This window comes from Aulonocara sp. 'chitande type north' Nkhata Bay, linkage group LG1 (assembly GCF_057382095.1).
Source record: "Aulonocara sp. 'chitande type north' Nkhata Bay isolate Kocher_YH1m ecotype deep benthic linkage group LG1, A_spYH_male_GT1.1, whole genome shotgun sequence".
NCBI lineage: Eukaryota > Metazoa > Chordata > Actinopteri > Cichliformes > Cichlidae > Aulonocara > Aulonocara sp. 'chitande type north' Nkhata Bay.
This window is the reverse complement of record NC_141344.1, coordinates 12,941,156-12,964,484: the sequence shown is the minus strand read 5'-3', so window position 1 is coordinate 12,964,484 and position 23,329 is coordinate 12,941,156. Positions and strand designations below refer to the sequence as shown.

Sequence of the window (23,329 nt, the reverse complement as noted above, 5' to 3'; positions counted from 1 at the left end):
TCTTCTCACTTTGAAAATCAATATTAACCTTCTATGTGTTCATTCACGTGTCTCTGTGGCTTCCCTTAGAGATGCCCGAGGCACAGATTTGTATTCATCTCAACTGGGTCGAGAGATTTGGGATTTTATGTCAGACATCCCATACAGATTTAGGAACTGTTGATTCAGGTGGGTTTGATTCCCATAAAGTAGACTTCTTATATTTAGCCAGTATAATATTACAAGCCTTGATGTTTTACAAAGATTTTTGGCTCCCTCTTGTGGTAATCTCTGGAATGTACATGGCAACAATAGTTTCTGGAGCTCTAATGACAGAAGGTTAATATGCTGATGATGACATATTATTAAAAATAATATTATCTAATTTTGCAGCACTTCATAATGTCATCTTGCAAAACAACATGGTAAATGATTTAAGGAAGAAAAGAGAGAATCAAAGTAGTCTAACATCACCTTAAAGCACATTTAATTGTATAATATTAATGTCTTAAAATACTGATAAAAAATGTCACTGCAACATAATTAAAATAAGACAATTATGATTTACCACTAATGCTACTTGCAGCAAGTAAACCATCAACTTTTGGTTACAGTATGTGACACTTAAACATATTGCTTGTCTCTGTGTAAGTGTTGATTACATCAGCAATGCAACACATCACACATAACACATAACAATGCATAACAATACAAAGACATACTGACACCTTTACCTAGCAAGGCACATGTAACTGCTGTGCTCTGACACAACTGTTAGACCAAACATAAAGTGAAAGAGTTGCCGTTTCACAAATGGGCTGAGCTGTCTGTGGTCAGTGACATCACGGGACAAAAGCTCTTCCTCATTCAAAGTGACTCACTGACGTTTCAGCCATACAAGGTTGTTGGTAAGCTTTTAAATTTGGAGAAATGTCCTGTAAGTGAGGTCGGCACTAAGAGTTGTGCTTAGTTCAAGGAAGTAAAAAATACAATGGCTCCTTTGATGTTTAAGGATGCTTTCTGGGTAAGTATATTTTTGTGGTATTGTTGTCTACTTGCTTTGTTATAGTTTCTAAACTATAGTATGTATTAATTATGTTGAACAGACTGTTTTAGGAACCCGAGAAACACCACGAGAAACACCACGTTACAGTCAGCTATCGCTTGTTAAAACATTATATATTTTACACCCTAACTGTCATCTGTAAGTTACAATTTGCCAAATCAGGTAAACCACAAGTGATTATAGTTTATACTAGTATAGACACACAGCAGTATGGGGTGGGAGTGGGGGTGGGGGGGTTAAGGTAAGCTTTACAACTTAAAAAAAATACTTAATATGCACAATTATCAACATCATACATGTAAAGACACTGTAACGTGTTGAATCACCACTGCGTGCACTTGAAGCGATCTAGAGGGTTGGTTTACCAAGTGTATTAACTCTAAGGCTGCCATGCCACATACAGATATCTTTGCAGTACACAAGTGCTAGTTCTGCATTTTACCACAAAATGAGCCTAGAACATGTTGCAACACCTTTTTCAGAAATGCTGTTTATTGCAGCAGTTTTCGTTTTTTGTGTTTCGTCAATGCAGGGGTCTGACATCACTTGCCACGCTGGGTATGAAGCCGTGACCCAAAGGTTACGAGATGGAAGGCAAATGTGCAAAGATGTGGAAGAGCTATTGAAGATGAGGTTGGATCAGCTTGTATTTGTGCAATCAAAATAAACTTAAAATCATGGGTTCTGTGATTTTAATCATAGCTGCGCTTCTCTTTCCATGATCTTTACTTTACATGACTTCATACATGGAATCAACTTCCAGCTTGATCATAACATTAAGAAAAAAATAGCTATCTAGTTGTCATTTCACTCATTAAACACCACATGTGGCTAGTCATGTATGAAAGATAGCAGGCCCATGACTCATTTAGGTCACAAGATATGAGAATTTAGCTATTTCTTCTTTTAATTCTGTGTCTTGAAATATGAAAATATTCTGCATTAACACTCATTTGTGATTGTTGAAATATATTAATTGATAATGACAAGTAATTCAAGATAAACCTTAAGATGTCACCAAAATCATCTTTGTGATGTTATGGCCTGAATAGAATGACGTAACATAAAGTCAGTGATCCTTTAGGTAAAAGAGCAACAAGAGTTTAAGTAGCAACAAAATTTCAGGTAAAAATGTTGGTATATGCATGTCAAGGCAAATGTTGGACTGTTATAACAGACTTTATATAAGCTAATTCAGTTTTACAAATAAATACTAAAATATACATTCTGGGTTCTAATGATTTGTCTGCTTATTTATACTCCACAGGGCACTGGCAGAGGAAAAGTATGGAAAGGAACTGGTGACTATTGCTCGCAAAGCTGGAGGACACATAGAGATAAGGTGAAAAACTTGTTTTGAGGTCAGCATTATGTATTGTATAGACTGCCCAACTAGTACATAAATATAGCAATTTGGACAAAAACTTTTATTTGGAAGGGTTTTGGTAAGGGATGGACATGTTAAGGGTGACTGGCACTGACCAGGAAGACTACATATAAAACTACAGTCAGGCACATCATCGCCACATTCTTTAAGAGGAAACACATTTGTGCGTGATACAGAAAGTGAGACACAGAAAAAAAGAGACTGAAGTGTAAGTATGTGTGTGTGCATGTGTGTGTGTGTGTGTGTGTGTGTGTGTGTGTGTGTGTGTTTGTGTGTGTGTGTGTGTGTGTGTGTGTGTGTGTGTGTGTGTGTGTGTGTGTGTGGTAAGCCCCTCGCTCAGTGTACAGTAGGTCATAACTTGTCAGTTTCCTGTTCCCTGCTATCTCAGACATCTGTACTGAACTCAATATATTCTAAGAGCCGCAAAAAGGAAACAATGAGCCTCCAATAAAAGAATCATCTAAGTGCAGTAAAACCAAATAAATCTTTTTCTTTTTTCTTTTCTTTTCTTCTTTAAACAAAAAACAAAACAAAACTAGGGCACAAAGTCTGCCTGTTAAGGTTTGGGTGTCCTCACGGTCTTGGCAGCTGGTTAAACAATAAAACACAGTGCAGAGTTCTAGCAATAAAATTGTACTCAGCTGCTATTTTGCTTAAAATTTTGCTTTAAAAATGTTAATCTGCCTCTTTGTGAAAGAAACACAAAGTGCAAGCATGGTGAATAATTTTGATTATGAATGTGTGTTGTTTTTCCAGCACTTTGAGGGCATCATTCGAACAACTAAAAACTCGTAAGTCCATGTGCTGTGTAAAGTTACACCCATATATGTGTCAAATGTCAAATGGTTCACAGTGCCATTTCGATGTTTTTTGTTGCAGAAATTGAGAACATTGGAAACTTTCACATCCAACTATCTGATATATTGAAAGAGGAGGTGAAAAAGATTGAGAGTTTCAGAGAACGTCAGAAAGAGCAGAGGAAGAAGGTATTTGGGAAATGTGTGTTGCTTAACAACTGACTTATTAAATAACCCCCACCCCAAAAAAAATGGTTAAGGTGTGAATACTCTGAGGATAATATAATTCTTTATTACTTTTAGTATTGCACAAGTCATTAGAATAATATTGTAACTAATGGCTGTTTCCTGTTTGGAAAACACTGTGTTACGTAAGTGTTGACTTAATCCTGCAACCATTTAAATCACTTTACAGACACTGAGTGTGATAGCAGCTGATAAGGGGAAACCTATAGTTTCAAAAATCAAACGATTCAAGACTTGAGTAAAGACTAATTCAGTCTTTATCAAAGTGACATCAAGACTTTTATCACATTAACAGTAAAAATCCAGGTCTTTTATTCATTAATGAACAATAACTGCAAGTATCAGGTTTGCATTGAAGCAACATATGCAAGTAATTTCAACCTTTTATCTTTAGTTTGAAAGCATCATGGAGAAGGTTCAAAAGAAAAAAGTTTCATTCTTCAAGAAGACCATGGAGGTAGGAGACACTTCCACTCCTATCATTTATCACTAACACATGGAACCAGCGTGATTTAGAAATAAACATGAAAACTTAACCACATAAAGGTTGTTTAATTTATGTTCAAGCAAGCACAAAAAATAGAAGTCAGATTTTTTAAAAAATAAAAAAATTTTGCATCACTTACAAAAAGTGTTCTTCCTGTTGCTTTGTCGGAAATAGAACTAATAACTTTTGTTTCTCTTTTTCTTAGTCTAAGAAGAACTATGAGGTGAAGTGCAAGGAGGCCGATGAGGCAGAGCAGGGGGCTGAGAAAACAAATGCTACGTCCAAAAACCCTGAAAAGGTAAAATAAGTGCATGAGCTACCTCGCTAAAAGACAAATGCTTTTATAAGCAACAAAATACAAACTTTTAGATTATTTGAGAAATTCACCACAAAATATGCAAATGCCCACTGTCAGTTCTATTTATGAACTACAAGTTTCCAGCTGTCAGCGGTGCAGTCTTTATGATGGGACTTTTCTGCAGTTGTGCAACAGTTTGCAAGGCGGAACTAAAGTGTGTTTGTGTGCTGGTGTGAGATGTTTTCTTTTCTTCTTCTATCTCTTTCAAGACCATTCCCTATACAACGTATTTATATATCAGTCTCTCTGACTGGTGTTAAAATGGTTACATAACTCACTGAACGTGGCTTCCTGTGCACCGATTTCATTCACAGGTACGTCACAAGATAAAGCAATGCAGGCAGGCGGCCAATGATGCTGGTATGCCTTCACATTTTATTTTTAACTTGCATGCATTTTTAGTATATTGCATTCATTGTCCACTACTTTTTTTGAGAATATTTCATGGAAAAATAAATTAGGAGAGTGGAAAACAGTGCGGCGGTCATTGTTGTGTTCTTTACCAGTGTTTCATTTGTTAACTGTAACTATTAACTATGCTCTATTCTCACAGAGAAGGTGTATTTTAACAACATTGTTCAACTAGAAGCTGTTCGCCAGGACTGGGAGGGGACACACAAAAGTACATGCGAGGTACTGCAGAATATTTTCTCGTTAACTGCTTTCTAATCATGTCTCTATTCAAAATAATGGCTTTTAACCACAGAAATAGCTTCACACCACAACCCCTATAACTGTGAAAACCTTCCTGGCAGCGACCATTTGCAGAAGTACATTTCATCTTGCGCTGAGAGAGCCACAAATGGAAAAACATACAACCATGCAGAAACACACTTAATCACACAAAAGTTCTGCTTTATTTTTTTCGAACGACAGCCTCTTTGTGTTGACTTTGCTGTCACTAGTGGACACACACACACACACACACACACACACACACACACACACACACACACACACACGCACGGCACCGCTTGGTGGTGCCCCTGTAAGTAAGAAGAGAAAAAAGAAACTATAATGAGCTTTGTATATGTTAAGGCAATTCAACCCTATGTCACGGCAAATATCACGTTTTGCTGTGATACTGAGTTGATCATTACCCAACAGGGTATCATTTCAAAATGCGTAACAAACACACAGGTTCACTGTGCCCATTTTGCCTCTCTGAAACGTGAAATGGGCACGCATGCAGAAGTTGCATTACTGCAACCCAGTATCATGGCAAATCTTGAAATAGTACATAGTACAATAATACATTGTTGGTAATAACACAGAATTCATTTGATAATTATAGGTGTTCCAACAGTTGGAGGGAAATCGCATCAGCATGCTCAGGTGTGCTCTCTGGGACCACTGCAATCATTTCTCCATGCAATGTGTCAAAGATGATGAGGTGAAGTAGTTTTCCCTTTATTTAATATTTAAACAGAATAAAAATGTCAAGAAGAATAAAAATGCAAATTTCTATTCTTAAATCAAGTATAAGTACATTGTCTTGCTGGATAAACCTAAAAAAAGTTTTCTTAAAAAACAAAATGAAACATGTAAGTTCGTAACAGTTACAAAAAACTGATTTTAAAATTTTATTCCCAAATGTTCTTTTAATGAGAATTTATCAACCAGAATTGTAATAATAGTGCAGTTTTCACTCTTTGTCGTTCTTCTGATCACATTTTAGTTCAATGAGGCTTTAATTTTCAAATCTTAAGTGTGCTTAAGTTGAATGTCAGACCACAGCTATGGCCTGCTACTGGATAAACTAATGGATTGTGACTTGAAGCATGTTAGTAGGCTCATGTAGCCTTGACTTCTTCTTGAAAGTTATTACAATCACTTGGCCGATAGTTTTATGGGCTCCGTACTTGCCACTTTCTTAACCATTCTAAATATAAATAACTGGCAGACAGAAAAAGTGTGTTTTCCAGGATTTAGGAATCTAAGATTTTGTAAGAGCTGGTGAGCAGCATTGGTTGATTGTATATAAACCCAAACCGGGATCTTTTCATAAACCTAATTAACTATCACTTATGCATAAACCTAAATGAAAAGTGAAAGTAATATAATAGTAATATAAAATGTACTGAATTCCTCCTTTTTAAAACCAGTCTTACGAGGAGGTGAGGAAATTTCTGGAACAGTGTGACATTACCAAAGACAACAACTCTTTCATAGAAATGAAAGGCACTGGATTGAAGCCACCAGGTGAGCTTTCACAATTTGTATTTACTGGAAAGATGGTTGTTTTGTTTCCTTTACTTATAAGTACAAAGTTGAAGTGAGAAAAGTTCCACTACAAAATAACAGGATATAAAGAGTGCAGCTCAGCTTCTTGACTTTTTCTTTCAATTGACAGACAGGCAAAAAGTATCACTTGGCCTCATTTCTCAAATGAGCAGGTTCACTTTTCTTCTTGCAGAGCCCATAGTGTTTGAAAGCTATTACAAGACGGGGACAGTCAGGGACAACAATGGCCAAGCTCATTCTGTAGGAGGAGAAGAAGATCCCTCAAAGAGGTGAGACAGAATTAAAATCTTCTTCTTCCAAGCAGTTCATATCCTGCGATGCAGGGTCCGATGTTTTGCATGTCTTCCTCCAATTCTCCCTATCCAGGGCGTCTTCTGGTGTAACATTCGCAGCCTTCATATCATTTTTGATTCGGTCCATCCATCACTTTTTTGGTCTTTCTCGTGGCCTGTTGCCACCTAGATCTAATTGCTGTGCTGTCTTGTCTTTGCGATGGAGTTCTTATCGCTACAGGCAACATGGCTGTACCATTGGAGCCGCGCCTCTCTTGTCCGTGATCGGTGTCACTCCCCATCGTTTCCTGACATCTACGTTCCTCGCTCGGTCTAGTCATGTGAGACTCAAAGGCCACCTCAGCATCTTCATCTCCATGGTGTAAAGGGCTTGTTCGTGCTTGGTCATCGCTGGCCAGCACTCTGACCCGTAGAGTGCCATTGGGCGCACGATCGTCTTATAAACTTTCACCTTAAGATAGATTGGCATTCTCTTGTCGGATAAGACTCCACTGATCTGACGCCACTTCATCCACGCTGCGTTGACACGGAGTCTAGCGTCTGGTAGAGTTTTGCAGTCCGAGGTGACAAGGGACCCGAGGTACTTGAATTGGGCAACTTTAGTCAGTGGCTCACTGTCAATAGTGATGGTACTGTTAGTCTGGGGGCCGCATTCAAGGTATTCAGTCTTCTTGATGTTCAGGTGCATGCTGTTTTTGGAGAGCCGATCTTTCCACACTTGTGTTCGGGTTCGCAGGGCTAGGCAGAATTAAAATGGGAAAAAGAAATCCAGGTGAGGCCCCCACTTATATCACTGAGCTTCTGCAACCCTACTCTCCAAACCGGATCCTTAGATTCACTGATAGTGGTCTTCTAACCATTCCACGGACCCATCTGAAAACAAAGGGGGATCGCGCTTTTCAAACCTTGGCTCCAATATTGTGGAACAGTTTACCTCCCCCACTACGCAACATCAACCCTTTAGCTACTTTTAAAACAAAGCTCAAAACACATCTGTTTAGACAGGCATTTAGGTAATATTCATGTGTAGCAAACTGTGTTATTGGATGTGCTATTATACTGTGTTTTACTGTTTCAATTGATATGCTTTTATACCTTTTTTATACCATTTTTATTGTTTCATTTGATATGTTTTTATTCCAATGTGAGTTACTTTGAAATAACTTCCTGTTTTAAAAAGCGCTATATAAATACATTTAACTTACTTACTTATTAATTCCAGAGGAGACCTGCTTCAACAGTATTTATAACATACTATATACTATACTATAGTGTATATAATATACTATATAATATACTTTAGTTCATATAATGTATATAATATACTTTGTACTCTGCAAACTAAACACAAACCATGTCCTGAAAATATTCTCTTTGTTAATCATCATCTTTATCTTCATCGTTTGTTGTTATTTTTTTAATGTTAGAAATTTGGACCTTTGCTCGGTGAATTCACAAAAGTAAACATTTGTATCTTAAATATCTTTCTTGATCTAAAGGTGTTCTGATCCCCTGCTTGGAAGGTCTCTGAACATTGGCATGGACAGTCCACTCAGCCCACGATCTACACTGTCATCCATTGGAGAATGTAAGTACTGCAACTGCTCACTCAGTTATATTGTTAAACTGTAGGAAAGACCTAAATCTTCAATATTTTGTTGGTTCTGCTATATTTTATGAATTACATATATAGAGAGTTGGTCTTTCTATTCATATATTGGAGGTTAGAGCAGTCAATTAATTTGAAACATTTCACTATATGAATCAGAGATAAAAATGATATTCTAATATTATATCAAGAAAGTACACTTTAAAAGTAAGAAAGAACTTTAAATTTGCTATAGTGGACTTGATGAGAGGCCAATCTCTTCTCCAATGAGTCATGTATGTGCCAAATGTGTAAAACTGTATAGACTGTTGGTTTTGAACAGTAACACATCACAGGCCCTGTTGGTCTCTTAATGTATTTGCATGCATACACACTGCAATTATAAAACATGGGGCTAGAAAAAGTATTATATGTAGTCATGGGTCAAACACATAGGTGTGTGAATTTGTTGGTTTTTGTGCTATTTAAAGTTGGACTCTGTGGGTGGATGTGGGTGGCTACCTTTGCCCTTAGTGTGAGAAGCTGCACTTTGAAAATCTTTGTCATGGAGCTTAAAAGACATAACAGATTAATAAATTTATTTATTTATTTTTACATTTTGTGTTTGCACTTTCTGACATTTAATTCTGCTTTAGTTCAGCTTTCAGATGACGGATATGCACCCCTTCCATGCATTCACCAAGAAGTGCCACTGTCCACGGGTCCACCTGATGAAATCTTCTATGTTGTGCTTTATCAATACACTGCAAAGGTGATTTGCATGATTATTTTAAAACCTACAGCAAGAAAGTGAACATTGAGCAAGATGATCGAGAAAGAAAAGAAGAAAATAGACAATATTAGCAGTACTGTATTTAAGCGATATTTGCCTGTAATTAAGATGTGCTTTCTTTACATCGACTGATCAGGAAGAAGATGAGCTATCTGTGAGCCGAGGAGAAGTAGTTCGAGTGCTGGACCAAGAACAAAATGGGTGGTGGACGGTGGAGAGGAATGGGTTTAGTGGACTGGTGCCAGGAAATTATCTAGGCAAAATTTAAACATGTACGCAAATACAGTAATTTTCTTTATATCTCAGGAGAAATTCAATTTATTTATAGTAATTTCATGAAAAAGAACCGTAAATCCAATTCTTACTTGCCTGCCCCTTTACCTTAAAAAAGTAGTTCACAAAATGTGGGTGGGCTATTTCACTGATAATATGCAACTTTATTTAAGTAAAATGCTATGTGCATCATTTTTTATCGTTAATATAATTAATCAAATTAAATACTGTGGGGGGTGGGGGGTTTATAGCTTATGATATAGAGCATGCAAAAAAAAAAGAACTTTGAGAACCACTGCCTTACAATGAGTTTTATCATAAAATGCAATAATTTATGTTATTGGTATCTGATTTTTGCCCCCAGAATGACTGGTTTTGGGGGACAAACACACTGTGATTGTGTAAACACAATTGTGCCCCCACAACATGCGTGGTATACACAGAACAACAGTTGCAAATGCAAGAAAGTAGACACAAAGAATGTCAACACATCAAAACAGATGTCTCATATGCTTAAAAACTTGCACGCTTGCAAAGACACACACCAAAGCGAACACATGCCACACACAATACAGCCTACAGACACACACATTTTTGCCAGGCTTTTTTTCCCAAGTGCTCTTACAATACTGGCTAACATGAAAAACTAACCAAAAACCTGAACTAAAAAAGATCATTTAGTAAGCAGTAGACTACCTAAGCAATTAATGCAAGTTAAAGGAAATGCATTCACCAGCTTATATCAGCCTCATTGTTTAAACTGGTTTGGATAATCAGTATAGCTATACTGTTTATCTCATCTTTAGTTCCTATACTTGTAATATATGACTAAAGAATGGTTAGCCATCTACTTTAGAAAACCAATGAAGAATTTTAAAATTCCCTTCATTCAGTCAAGTTACCATGTTTTCAACATGAATCTGTATGTTACTAATAGTAGCAAACTAGTACTGCACCAGTACATTCTAAGCACTGTAACATCACATACTTTTTTCATTAAAATTTGAACTTAAATGACTTGTGATAAGATGAATCATCTTATTCATCTCAAATGACAAGAAAACAGAATGAGTACCATGTGTAAACCACCAGTGACTGCTAAGTTTAACAGCATTAAGCAGCCACATATATACAGCGGAAATGTATATGCTTCTGGCTGTCAATCCTTCTTTGTTTAGAAATGCAGTTTGTGACTAAACTATGACATAGTCTTTTAAATCATCCATTTATTTGGTGCACATGTGAGCTGGTGAAAATAGAGGGCTGGATTTCTAGGAAAAGGAAGGTTTTCATAGAACTCTATGCTGTCCTTAACAACTGAGTACAAATTATGATTCACTACCTTGTAGAATCACCTTTAGCAGCAATAACATGAAGTAATCGTTTTTATACTTCATCCGTTTCTCACGCTGTTGTTGAAGACTCATCGTTACAACATTGCTTCAGTTCATTTAGGTTTGTGAGCATTTCAGTCATGTTGAGGTCTGGACTTTGCAACATATTTTCTATTTCAGCCATCCTGCTTATGTGTTTGGGATCATTATCCTATTGCATAGCCCAGTTTTGGCCAAGATTTTGCTGTCGGACAGATGGCCTCACTCTTGACTCTGGTGTTCTTTGAAATACAATGGCTGCAAAATGAGCCCAAATTATCAGCCCTCCAAAACCATGCTTAACAGTGGTATGGGGTGTTTGTGCTGATGCGCAGTTGGCTTCCAATAAATGTGCCCCTTTGCATTATGACTAGGCATCTCTCTTTGGTCTTGTTCTGGAGGTCTTTTGGTTTGCTCAAATACAACTTTGCAAACCTAAACTATTATTCCATCTTCTCCCTACAATTCTTCCAAACAAGCCATACTCGTTCAGGAATTGTACTGTCAGGAACTTAGATATAACACCCTAAATGAGGAATGTAGCTCTTGGCCTTTTGCAATTTTTCTAAGTATTGCATGGTCAGACTTTGGGTGAAATTGCTGGGGAATTTACTACTGGGAAGTAGATGTGGTCTTGTAGCGTTAACATAACAAAACTAAATGCTCCAAATTAGTAATCTGCCAAAACTTCTTCTTTTACAGAGGTGGTCACACTTGCTGATGATCAGTTGCATTTGATTAGCAGCACCAGGCTGATAATTACCCACTGTGTAATGTGTTTTTCACAGGACTGCATAAAATCCTGCAAAAACGTTCCTTTTCATATGACTGTAGTAATCATCATTTATATCTGCTGTACATAAAAGTTTTTCTGTAAACCTTCCACAGACCATCAGCTACAAAAGTAGCACATACAGATGAACAAACTACTAGAATAAACTATTTTTATGCTTGTCAAGTGACGGCACATTTAAACATGTTTAATATAATTCCATGCGCCTGATGATATAGCCATATGATATTGCTTGTTTAAGTACTTTGTGTCGGTTTGGGTTTTTTTGGTAGCATATTTACTGTCACGTGAAAAAAAAAATTAAAAGAATCCAGTTGAGGTGTATGAGTTTATTTGTCTCCTTTTATCGCTCATATTTTTCTGTGGAACTAGCTAAATATGGGATCAACTTAACAGCTTAAAAATATTAAAAGGGTACACACTTTCACTACAAGGTACAAAGAATGTGTATTTTTTTAAAAATCAGGTTTAAACTTAACAAATCAAACTAAACAAGTAAATGTGTGACTGTAACCGATTAAATCTACATATATAAATCTTTAGGTAACACTGATAATACTCCTACTGATGGCACTGGAGACCAAATAGTTAATTCACAATTTATATCTTAGCAATGCCTTGTTAGTGAAGCCTGATTTGGAAATTTACAATCGGAATATTTGTGAACATAAACAACTCTTTCACCAAACATCGCTTTGAGAATGAGATGCTGCTCCAACACCTAAAAAAACCAAACATTCATAATTCTTATTCTGCAAATCTTAAAAACTAGACTGCATTCATGGAACAGCTAAGATTAAAACGTCAGATCTGTACTATGCTAAAAAGATTTGTCTGGTCAAACCAAGGCCTTGGTAACAGAGTACATGTTATTTTTAACACAGCTTATACATTTGGACAACCACTAAATATCTCCAGAGTTCCAGCCATGGTGCAAAATAGCACGCCAAGAAAAAGCTTTCATACAACACGACCAGTCTTATTTTCACATTTAAGCTTCTCGTCATCCTTATTGGGCATATACACAAATTTTATGAAGCCACAATTTAAAGAAAAAAATTGCACATCAATAATCAGAAATCAATTAGCCATATACAACTTTGGCTTTTGTAAATATTTCAGTATTTGTAACAAAAGGATAAACATTTAAAAGTAACAGGAACTTGGAAAGCATGTCAATAAATAAATGGTTTTCCCTTGAAGCCCCCACCCAAAACGTCAGTGTTCGCTACTTTATCATGAATTGTGCAAGGTGTGCTTGAGCTTATATAACTATAGCTGATAACTAGTGTGAACATGTCCTGTGACGCTCCTGTTGATTTTCTTAGTGTTTTGTTGGCCGGCTGCATTCTTCATGCATAGCTGTTGGTTGTGACCAGCAGCTCATACGCTGGGTCGTGGCTCCTCCTGCACAGCACCACGCAAGCACAGAGCATGCCCAGCATCTGCAGGCAGACAGCACAACTGTGAATTTCATTAAACAGCACAACTCAACAGTTTCAAATTTTAACAGGAATATTGGGACACACTATAGAACATACTCTGTAATGTATAAGAACTATACTTGTATTTATCACTATATGGACTCTGGCTGTAAAGTTGGATGTTATGCTGACAACAACCACAGCATAGATGCTTTGTTAAACATAGATGCTTTGTTAAACATAGAGTCTTTGACCACATTTACTTTGTCTCAATTAGGTCAGAGCTACTTTCAGTTCACTTGTTACCAAGACAACTGCAGTTTCAATAATACACCCTACTCACCTGAGTCTATTGCAAGACTCTTTAAATATAGTTCTGATTATAAGCTTTAGCTGAGAGATGATGCGGCATATAAATATGTAAAATCTCACTATAACTATCTGCAAGACAAAATATAGGTGTCAACATTTTAAGACCCTTGTGTTTGCAGCTTATATTCCTTACCTGTATAGATGCAAAAGTCAACGCAGCCCATATGACATACATCATAATCTCCTTTAATTTATTCACAACAAGAGCTTCACATCCCTAAAGATGAAAAATAAAAAAAGTTCTCCAGCTATAAACACACTTGTAACATGCTGGAAAATACTTACAGTCTCTGCAAACGATTTAATTACAGACACCAAACTAGTGGTGTGTACCTCTTGGTAAAGATCTGCTGGTCGAGTGAGCGTGCCTGTACAGTTGCTGATGTTGGGCTGACAGCAACTGACGGGGACGCTGTTGTTCTTGGATTCTTTAAACCAGTGGGTGTTCTTCCAGTCAGAGTAGTTGTGAATGCCGCAGCAGTGAAGCTAGGACAAACGGTGGATGAAAATGTTTAATTACAATTTTAAAATTCATCACCTAATATATATATATATATATATATATATTAGGGGTGCAACGATATTCGTATCGATATTGAACAGTTTGATACAGTGCTTTCGGTTCGGTACGCATATGTATCGAACAATACAACATTTGTAATTTATTTTATCAACTTTCCTTCTGACGATGCTGTCTGTGTTGAGCGCTCAGTGAATCTGCGTTTGACTACTCCGCCTAGGCTGCACTGTCGAGCGCAGATCCACTGAGCGCTCAACACAGACAGCATCGTCAGAAGGAAGAGCGCAGGGCACCTCCCCCACCCTCATTCAGATCTGGCGTTTGGAATTATTTTGGTTTTCATGTGAAGTATGACCCTGAAGGTAAGCGAGTCATGGACTAAAGTAAAACAGTATGTTGGATGTGCCATACAATGCTTAATTACATTGGTGTGAACTAGTGTGTTAGCGCAGTTAGCTCGTTAACGTGTTGGCCGTCTAGCCCCACGCACGGGGCGATCGGCGGTAGCTCGTTAACGGAGATTTGCCGTGTTGTGGCGTTAAGGTCATTTCAACGAGATTAACCTGAAAGCACTAGTGGGAACACAACGAATATGACTGCACATTTACGCCGACATCATCCTAGTGCAAAGACAAAAACAACAAGCATGCTACTAACTTTACCCGAGTCATTTAGACAGCTGTTAGCACATGATTCTCCTTATGCTGCTGAGAATATAGCCCAGAAGAAGTGGATAGTATAGCTTTTATTTTGGAAAGAGCCATTTCTCTGTAATAAACTCTCTTTTCCAAAGATGAGTGATTCCTCAATCAGATACAGGGCTTGCAATATCGCTAGCCCGACGTCCCGGAGCTAGCGAAAAGTCGGGCTACCAAAATCTATCTCTTCCCTGCCCGTCGGGCTATTGTAGGAAGGAAAAATATATGTCAATGCTTTTGCATTCTTTCAGAAATGTAGCTGGGTAATTATGTCATTGGCATCGGTGAGCCACTGTCAATATGTGACATATTGAAATCGCGTTTGAATTTGCGCTTGTTTTTTTGCTTTCACTTTGCAATCGTGCGAACTGTGTATAGAGAGCGACAGCACTGATCTGTGAGTGATGATAATTTGTGCACCAATGCCTCTGACATCGTCTTATTAATCGTTAGCTTACTATGCAAACATGACAAGTGAAATCTCCTGCAGCTTAAACATGTGAGAGGTTGATCGCGCAGAGAATCGCTGAGCTTATGTGAGTGCGTGTGTAAAAGCAGCAGGATTTATATTTGACTACGATGACCTGGATGACTGAGAACCTTCACAGACAGATATATATTTTAGTTCTGCTGAGCCAAATAAGACAGGTCAGGGTGAAGAAGTGACAGCCAAAGAAAAGCTTACCACAAAACGGAGAAGTTATGACAAATCAGACTATAAGGCAAAAAGAAAGTGCAGCTTTATGGTTTCATGGACAAAAGAATTTCTGTGGCTGCAATATGATGAGCTAAATAACCAGGGCTGCACATAAGTGGTCCGCAGGTGCGCATTCGCTGTCAAAATAAAAAACACGCACAAGGGTTAGGGTTAAATTTAAAAACTGTACTTTTGAGTTAAAATATATATTTATAATTTTAATAAATGACAAATTAAAAAGGCATGAACATTTTTTTTGTATCGAAAAAATATCGAACCGTGACACCAAAGTATCGAACCGAACCGAACCGTGAATTTTGTGTATCGTTGCACCCCTAATATATATATACACACACACTACCAGGAAAGCATAAAAAGTAACGTAATTAAAAACTGCACGCACTCACTTTTTCCTCAGTTTTAGATGACAAAATCATTTGTCACAATAGAAGTTTTTTTCTCACCTGCCTCTGCACATAATCAATCGCCCGGCTAGGAGCATCAGTGTTGGTGCCGCTGTATTCATTGTAAACTTTTTGAATGGAGTGATTCACCTCATCTTCTACCTATAAAAACAAAGAAAAGAAAAGAAAAAATAACACAACTGTCACTATTCACCACTCATTGCTCACTCAAAGTAATTTGCTGACTTAGTCTTATAACATTGTCAAAAAACTAATTATAGAAGCACTTTAATCCAAACAGATTAAGGATAAATGAGAGCGGCTAATTTAATTACATTTATTCTTCACAGCAGAAGGAGCTGTTTTACACACAGTAATAAACCATTTATTTGTAAATTACATAAAAACTTCCTTGTTCACAAGGGGTTGCCACAGTGGGTAATTTATCCTGAAACAGGAGACAAATTAAGATTTAGCAGCAGCATTACATTGTCGCCTTTAACAGAAGAGAACGTGACCAGCAAAACAGTGTTTACCTTTGCTCTGTATATGTAGCCGAGCACCACCACCACACACTCCGTTACAAATACCAGCAGGAGTATGGCAGCAAACTGAAAAACAGGGACAGAAAGCTGATGGTAAAATTGATCTAAAATTAAAGAAAATATTGAACATAAGACATTTCCTCTCTGTCTTAAAGCCTATATTAAAACTCTTAAATCAATAGGCATTGGCCACTGAATGCATTAGTAATTAATAATAATAATAATAATTGTCCCCATTTATAAAAAGTGTCTTTTCTAATGTAATTTCAATGCAATGTGAGGTTGTATCAATCAAAATTGCCAAAACAAGTGAAAATGTCAAATTATTGGCATTTTATTTTTAAAATCCCTCCCTGCATTTTTACCGCATTTTAAGTATTTTCTTCCACTACTGCAATTTAATTCAATAAACTCCCATTAAAACCCATATTGCATTATTATTGCTTTAGCAAAGCCATGTATGTACATTCCCAGCAAGAGTCGGTTGTCAGCATCCCCCAGTAGTAAATTAAAAAAGGGAGTTTCTTCACCAACTTTCAACAAAGCAAAAAGTTCTCAAAATGTGCAACAAACTGTTCTCACTAAAGACATAAACTTCTTTCAGCACTTGAGGCAAAAACACAACCATGCTATGAAGATAATATAAAGGCTATGATATACTAGCAGCTGCTGATGTCTGACTGAAATGTAAACAAACGACTCCCCCAAGCGCAGCACTTGCAAGTTATGCTCAACACCACCATTAGTGATGGTCGAAAGGAAGGGCTTTAAAATGCTAGTTAAGAAGCTCAAAGCAATATACAGCATCCCAGGTAGAAATGAGGTTTTAGTGCCAATATTGTGAAAATGCCCTTCCTTTACTTACAATATTAATGGTGCTGCCTGAAAACTGCAAGCATGAAAAACACCATTCAGTATTTTTTACTTTATCATCAGAAATATAGCTATTGCAAATTTTCTTGATATATATCACCCACTTTCCTTGGCACTTCTTAACATGTTTCCTACAGTTTCCTACCATAGGCATACAACCACTTTTTTCACTCACCGTTGCCAAGCCACAGGAGCTTTCACGTATTGTTGCGCAGCAGCCAATCAAACCGATGATGAAGAGAAGAGTTCCGACAGCTATGATTACAACAGCTGGAATCAACGTGTACACATCTTCAAAGAAGTGGTCATAGTCATCATATGTGATAAACACATAAGCTCCAATGTAGCATAAAATTCCAGCTGCAGCCTGCAGAGAGAAACAGGGAAAAATAACCTGCTTTTCCAATGCTTCAATTTATGTGAGTGCAAATCATTTAATAATACATTTTCGGCCTAAAAGAATTTAACTGACACTTCTTGCAGTTGCACCACCTGACTTAAGCCATCTTTGCAACTTTTGTAATTATTTTCAATTCAGACAGGCTTTTACTTAATCGTCTGTGTTAACGTTTTTATTTGGTAGCAAAAGCATACACTTCTCCCCTATTATTAGTTTTTTGATTTCATAATTAAACTATAGTTTTTGTATGGTTGCACCACCCTGACATTTGAGAACATGCAAACCATTAAACAATTATTTTAATGAGCTGAACAGCTTTAAAATGATTGTTATATCAGATTTTGAATGTATAATAATTTAAACCCCAGCTTTAAAAGTGTTCTTAGTCTTCTCTTTTTTCACTACTTTTATTTAACCAAGAGAGTCCTGGACAAGATAGCAGCCTTACAAACTCAAAACATTTTTTCAAAATGCTACAAACACAACATTATATATAAGATCTACAACATGATATCCAATAGAGAAATATTCCTTATGCTGCTTTTATACTCACACACAAATATAGGCATGTTTACCAAAACGGAAAAATTGTAAATCATATATATTTTTTGAATAAACTCAAAATATAAATATATTATTTATTTATCAAATTAAAAACCTACAAGTAATTCATTTAATAAATGATTTTAAATAGAAATCATGAACTTGGACACAAAAACAAGACATTTCAATCACCCACATGTGCTATAACGACATCATAGCTTCACATGAATAATGGTAATTCAGGCTCGCAGACAAAGCACGCATAAGCAGTGTGGACTGGGCCTCACGTCTCTATATTATTCAGTCATCCTGCTTGATCGTATATTTTGAATTTTGCTCATCTATACATGCTTTAATTTAGCTCTGCTGTTCTTTTAATATACTAGCATGATGCAGCTCAAACTGCGCTGGAGGTTAACTCAGCTGCTGCTGCATAACGTCATAGCTATAAGTTGTGGGCGGCAGCTAAAGAACACGCTACAGCTACAGCTACTGCTAACCACTCAAATGGGTTTCCAGTTAAGGTCCGTGCATCTTACAGTAAACACTAACGTCAGAGTGAGTCTGTACACATAATTACCGCCATATAATGCATCTGTTTTATCGCCTAACTGCAGTGCATCTCTGGCGCAGTTTGCTAACAGTCTCCATCCTTGGCCTTACTGGGATGCTGCACATTGTTCAAGCATCTGCCGTTTCCTTACCCAAAATATTAGATTGAGGAAAACCAAGACGGTTTTAGAAGACGTAATCCCACACTGGCCCATCGTATCGAGAGAGCTTAAATGGAAAGACTTAGTATATATGTATATTTAAAAAATAAAATACTGATGCACCTGCACCTTTGCTGTTAAAATAATAAAATGGCTTCGTCCTGCCCCACTGTGCAGATTCTTCTAGGTTTGACCAATAAAATAGCCGCAAGGGAGCGCTGCTCGGTCACGTGCTCTGGTGACGTCACCATTCAAAACAAACAAACTGGGGGTAATGCTGGGACGTTTGTCTACAACATTGTACTACATTTGAGCTAATGATCTGTGAGTCTGTAAATCTATCGTGCGGTGTTATTTGAAACAGCATCTATTTCATAAAGTTCTGACACAGCACCAGAGTTAAAGTGAGCTTGATCAGTCTTTTAGAAGTAACTCAACAAGTTTGATATTTAGAATTTGCATGTGGGGTGTTTCTTTCTTCTCCCTACATGCTGCTCTCCACAGCTGCAAGTTTCCTTCATGCCAACTACCAGCTGTGCTACTCCTATTTTACTGCAGCTTTCCAATATTGTAGGCAGGAGGTTTCTGAGAAACATAAACTGGCATGAATAGACTAATGCATGTATGTATTTTTTAATTTTATTTAAAGTCTTATTATCTTGATGACTGCACTCATTAAACAGTTTTTCCTTATCTATGTCCTTTGAGTTTGTTAACAAAGCTAGCAAAGTAAAATAGCTTCATGGTGTCAAGCTCAACCCTGTCTTTAAACCTTAAACCTTATCACTTAACTCATTAATGACTGAAAACTTTGGGAGTCTTTTTTTTAAAGCATGTTAACACCGATATACAATGAAACTACCTAACATGAACTGAGACTGAATGCCTTGTTTTTTATTTTGACCTATCAGATTATATTATAAAACTCAAGTGTGAACAGATTAACATTTGGTATTTTGCTGTTTGTAATCTCATAAATATACAGCTTAGACAATAGCAAACACACTGAAACTTCCTAAAATCAAAAACACTTAAGTGGGTGAAACTGAAATGGTCACAACTAGTATTTAAGCATCATTATAGACCAGAATTTGTCCTTTAAAACTCATGTTGAAAAGCTTGTGTCCAAACTGAACTTTTGCAAACGAAACTGAAATTGAAAATTAAGTTTATTTTATACAAATAAATACATTCCTCCAGGTGAGGAATTTTTATTAGATTATGATGATCTCGTTATAAATGCACCTGGCCTAGCACCTGTACCTAAAGAGGTTAGATAATGTCTACCATTGTGCTTTACATGTTATTACTGGTTGATGAAATTGTGTGTGCTGCTGTCCGCAGACTTCCCTTTGGTTGTTTTTTCATATATAAATCTCAGCTTGGGCTCTTTCCTTCTTATTTGTCTGTTTTTATGTGTAAAACCTGCTGCCAGTATGCCCTATCCTCTCATAATATTTTACAAGTGTTTATCTCTAGAGTCAGAATGGAATTAGAAAAAATGCTTTTAGATACCCTGCACTGTTTCCTTGAATAATCTACACAAGGACCTAAAATTGTCAGAACTGGTTATGATGTGGGAGTAGTAGTAGTAGTAGAGAATAGTTCTCTTGTGACTGTTTTTGATCCAAGTATTGTAACAATCTGCTGTTGCATATGATTCAGGTTCAACTGTGTTCACTCGCCTGTATCAAATGTCAGTTTTATATGTTTATTTACTTACATATAGACTCCCATAAAGACAAATATTGATTTACGTGTTTTTCGTTTTATTTTTTATACTTTCATCAGCACCTTCCTTTGAAGCTCTTAAAAATCCAACAGGGAAATTCCACACTGAGATGTCAGTGATGTGTAATGAGTGGTTTTATGCCAGAGGGTGGCAGTGTATCATTGCTAGTTTTACAAAGGCACACAAATTGTGAGACAGAGATTTATCAAGAATGAGCAGTTGGCAAGAACAGCCTACAACCATATAATAATCTGTTTTTCAACTCCATGAATTTTTTAGGTGTTCAGTATCAGGCTTGAATAAATAATAACAAGCACAGCGTGCCCACACAGTCCCCTGGCAAAAATAAACAAATGTAAGAAATACATGTCACCTATGAGGCTCGCATGTTTCTTAAGAGTGCAGGATGGATTACACAGGAGAAAATTAGATGCAACACTCTATCAGTAATGACCTAAAGTGGTGCCCAAAGCCATGGCTTTATTGCAAGAACACTGGATAAATTCGTCTCTGTGAGCTTTTGGTGTTCAAACTAACAACAATGGAATTTACAAATTTCACTAGCAGAGATTGCCTGTTTTGACACAACATATATTCACTATGTGAATTATGCATCAGGTTTGCCTGTGGCAATCACTTAATTCATGATTAAAATAGCACAATATAAAATATAAAAAGAAAAGAAAAGACAAAAAATGGAATACCAAATGTTCCAATGGCAGAGGCATACATAACTGTAACTTTGGGCCATATTCTTAAAACTAATTACCCCTCAGTAAAATCATGAAATTCTATATTTTTATCTATGTATGTGCAAATTTTATTTATGGGCAGCACGGTGGCACATTGGTTAGCACTCAGGACCTCACGGCAAGAAGGTCCTGTGTTCAATTCCGCCACCAGGCTAAGGTCTTTCTGCTTGGAGCTTGCGTGTTCCCCCGTGTTGGTGTGGGTTTTCTCCGGGTACTCCAGCTTCCTCCCACAGTCCAAAGACATACAGTTAGTGGGGTTAGATTAATTGGTAACTCTAAATTGCCCATAGGGGTGAATGTGAGTGCAAATGGTTGTCTGTCTCTATGTCTTAGCCCTGCGACAGACTGGCGACCTGTCCAGGGTGTACCCTGCCTCTCGCCCTAAAACAGCTAGGATAGGCTCCAGCCACCCTGTGACCCTGAAAATGATAAGTGGAAGAGAAGGGGAGGTACACATTTAAAAACAGGACCACACTGGGACTTGAAATTGACTTGAGATGCAGACTGAGTTGCTTAGTGAGGATGTTTTTTTGGACAAAGCTTTAATAACAGAATGATTTCATAGTTTTGCATTATTAGGTTCGGTTTAAGTAATTTCCTGTTTTATTCAGTAATGACTGGTCCTTGTGCATTTCTATTGTTTGCACTTCCTCTAGATGTTAATTTTCCCTCCTTGGTATTTCGATGTGGTCAAGTAGTCAAATTTGCTCCAGTGTGAAATGTCCAAGAAGTATGTATGTGGCAGTCATAACACAATCTGGTCAAAATCTCTAACTACCAAGGAAAGGTGCTTCCTTTAGCATAAGATATACTGGACCATTCTATATGAAAGAAAAAGAGATAAGGTCAGAACTCATAAATATAAAATAATCAACAAAAATAACAAGTGATGGACCACTCTTGTTCTTCTTCTTGTTAGCAACAGGGATGAGACCGACTACAGAAGTGAGGTGAGACGCCTGGCCACGTGGTGTGCTGACAACAATCTCTCTCTGAATGTGGAGAAGACGAAGGAGATTGTTGTGGACTTCAGGAGAATGCACACCCAACATGCTCCTCTGACCATTGACGGAGCGTCTGTGGAGAGAGTGAGCAACACCAAGTTCTTGGGTGTGCACATCACAGAGGATCTCTCCTGGACGTACAACACCACAGCACTGGCCAAGAAATCACAGCAGCGTCTCTTCTTTCTCCGCAAACTAAGAAGAGCAGGAGCTCCAGCCCCCATCATGTACACTTTCTACAGGGGCACCATCGAGAGCATCCTGTCGAGCTGCATCACTGTGTGGTTTGGAGCCTGCAATGCGTCCTGTCATAGAACCCTCCAACGCATAGTGAGAGCTGCAGAGAGGATCATTGGTGTCTCTCTCCCCTCCCTCCAGGACATTTACAGCACCCGTCTCACTAAAAAAGCCCTTTGCATAGCGGCTGATCCCACACACCCAATGCAAAGCTTCTTCAAGCTGCTGCCGTCGGGGAGGAGACTGCGGAGTCTCCAGGCCAGGACCAGCAGGCTGAAGGACAGCTTCATCCATCAGGCTGTCAGGAAGCTTAACTCCCTCCCGATTCTGCCCCCTCTCCCCTCTCTCCTCCACGGTCTCACTGAACTCTGTCACACACACACAAACACACACACTCTCTGACTCACTCACTGGCCTGCACCAGTTACCAGTCACTTTGTGGAGCATTGGACTGCCATTACCTCATAAGACTTTGTTGTTACACTTTCTCTTACTGTACATTACTAAATCTCCATTTGCACTATTTGCCTATTTGCACTACTCTGCCTGGTTTACACTCAATGTCACTTACCCATTATATTGTATATTATATAGCTTTCTTGTTATATGTAAAATTGTATTTATTTAAATTTTTACTTTTTAATTATTTTACTTGCATTTTTTAATCACTTTTATATTTAAATATATTTAAATGTTCATTTGCTATTTATCTAGGGATTGAAGAGTAACGCAATTTCT

The 23,329-nt window shown here is 37.5% G+C and overlaps 2 protein-coding genes across 3 annotated transcripts; one reads left to right on the top strand and one right to left on the bottom strand.

Annotated features, from left to right (window-relative positions):
* The first annotated feature begins 876 nt into the window (after positions 1–876).
* On the top strand, positions 877–11,995 carry LOC147338770 (proline-serine-threonine phosphatase-interacting protein 1-like). 2 transcript variants are annotated; one of them, XM_086275731.1, is made up of 15 exons: positions 877–1,003; positions 1,578–1,678; positions 2,313–2,387; positions 3,189–3,223; positions 3,312–3,418; positions 3,870–3,932; positions 4,168–4,260; positions 4,635–4,680; positions 4,874–4,953; positions 5,615–5,713; positions 6,426–6,522; positions 6,737–6,833; positions 8,357–8,445; positions 9,102–9,217; positions 9,375–11,995. In XM_086275731.1, exons 1-15 carry the CDS (start codon positions 971–973, stop codon positions 9,504–9,506), a joined length of 1,263 nt encoding a protein of 420 aa, XP_086131857.1. In that variant the 5' UTR covers positions 877–970; the 3' UTR covers positions 9,507–11,995. The 2 variants fall into 2 exon arrangements, with proteins under 2 accessions (XP_086131857.1, XP_086131784.1); XM_086275658.1 differs by lacking the exon at positions 877–1,003 and having other exon boundaries at positions 1,494–1,678.
* On the bottom strand, positions 8,988–19,041 carry LOC147338769 (tetraspanin-3-like). The gene is made up of 7 exons (XM_086275844.1): positions 18,858–19,041; positions 17,386–17,577; positions 16,329–16,403; positions 15,853–15,954; positions 13,807–13,959; positions 13,607–13,690; positions 8,988–13,122 (listed from the first exon to the last, which is right to left on the bottom strand). The coding sequence occupies exons 1-7, from the start codon at positions 18,918–18,920 to the stop codon at positions 13,030–13,032; spliced, it is 762 nt and encodes a 253-aa protein (XP_086131970.1). The 5' UTR covers positions 18,921–19,041; the 3' UTR covers positions 8,988–13,029.
* Between the last annotated feature and the right edge of the window lie 4,288 nt (positions 19,042–23,329).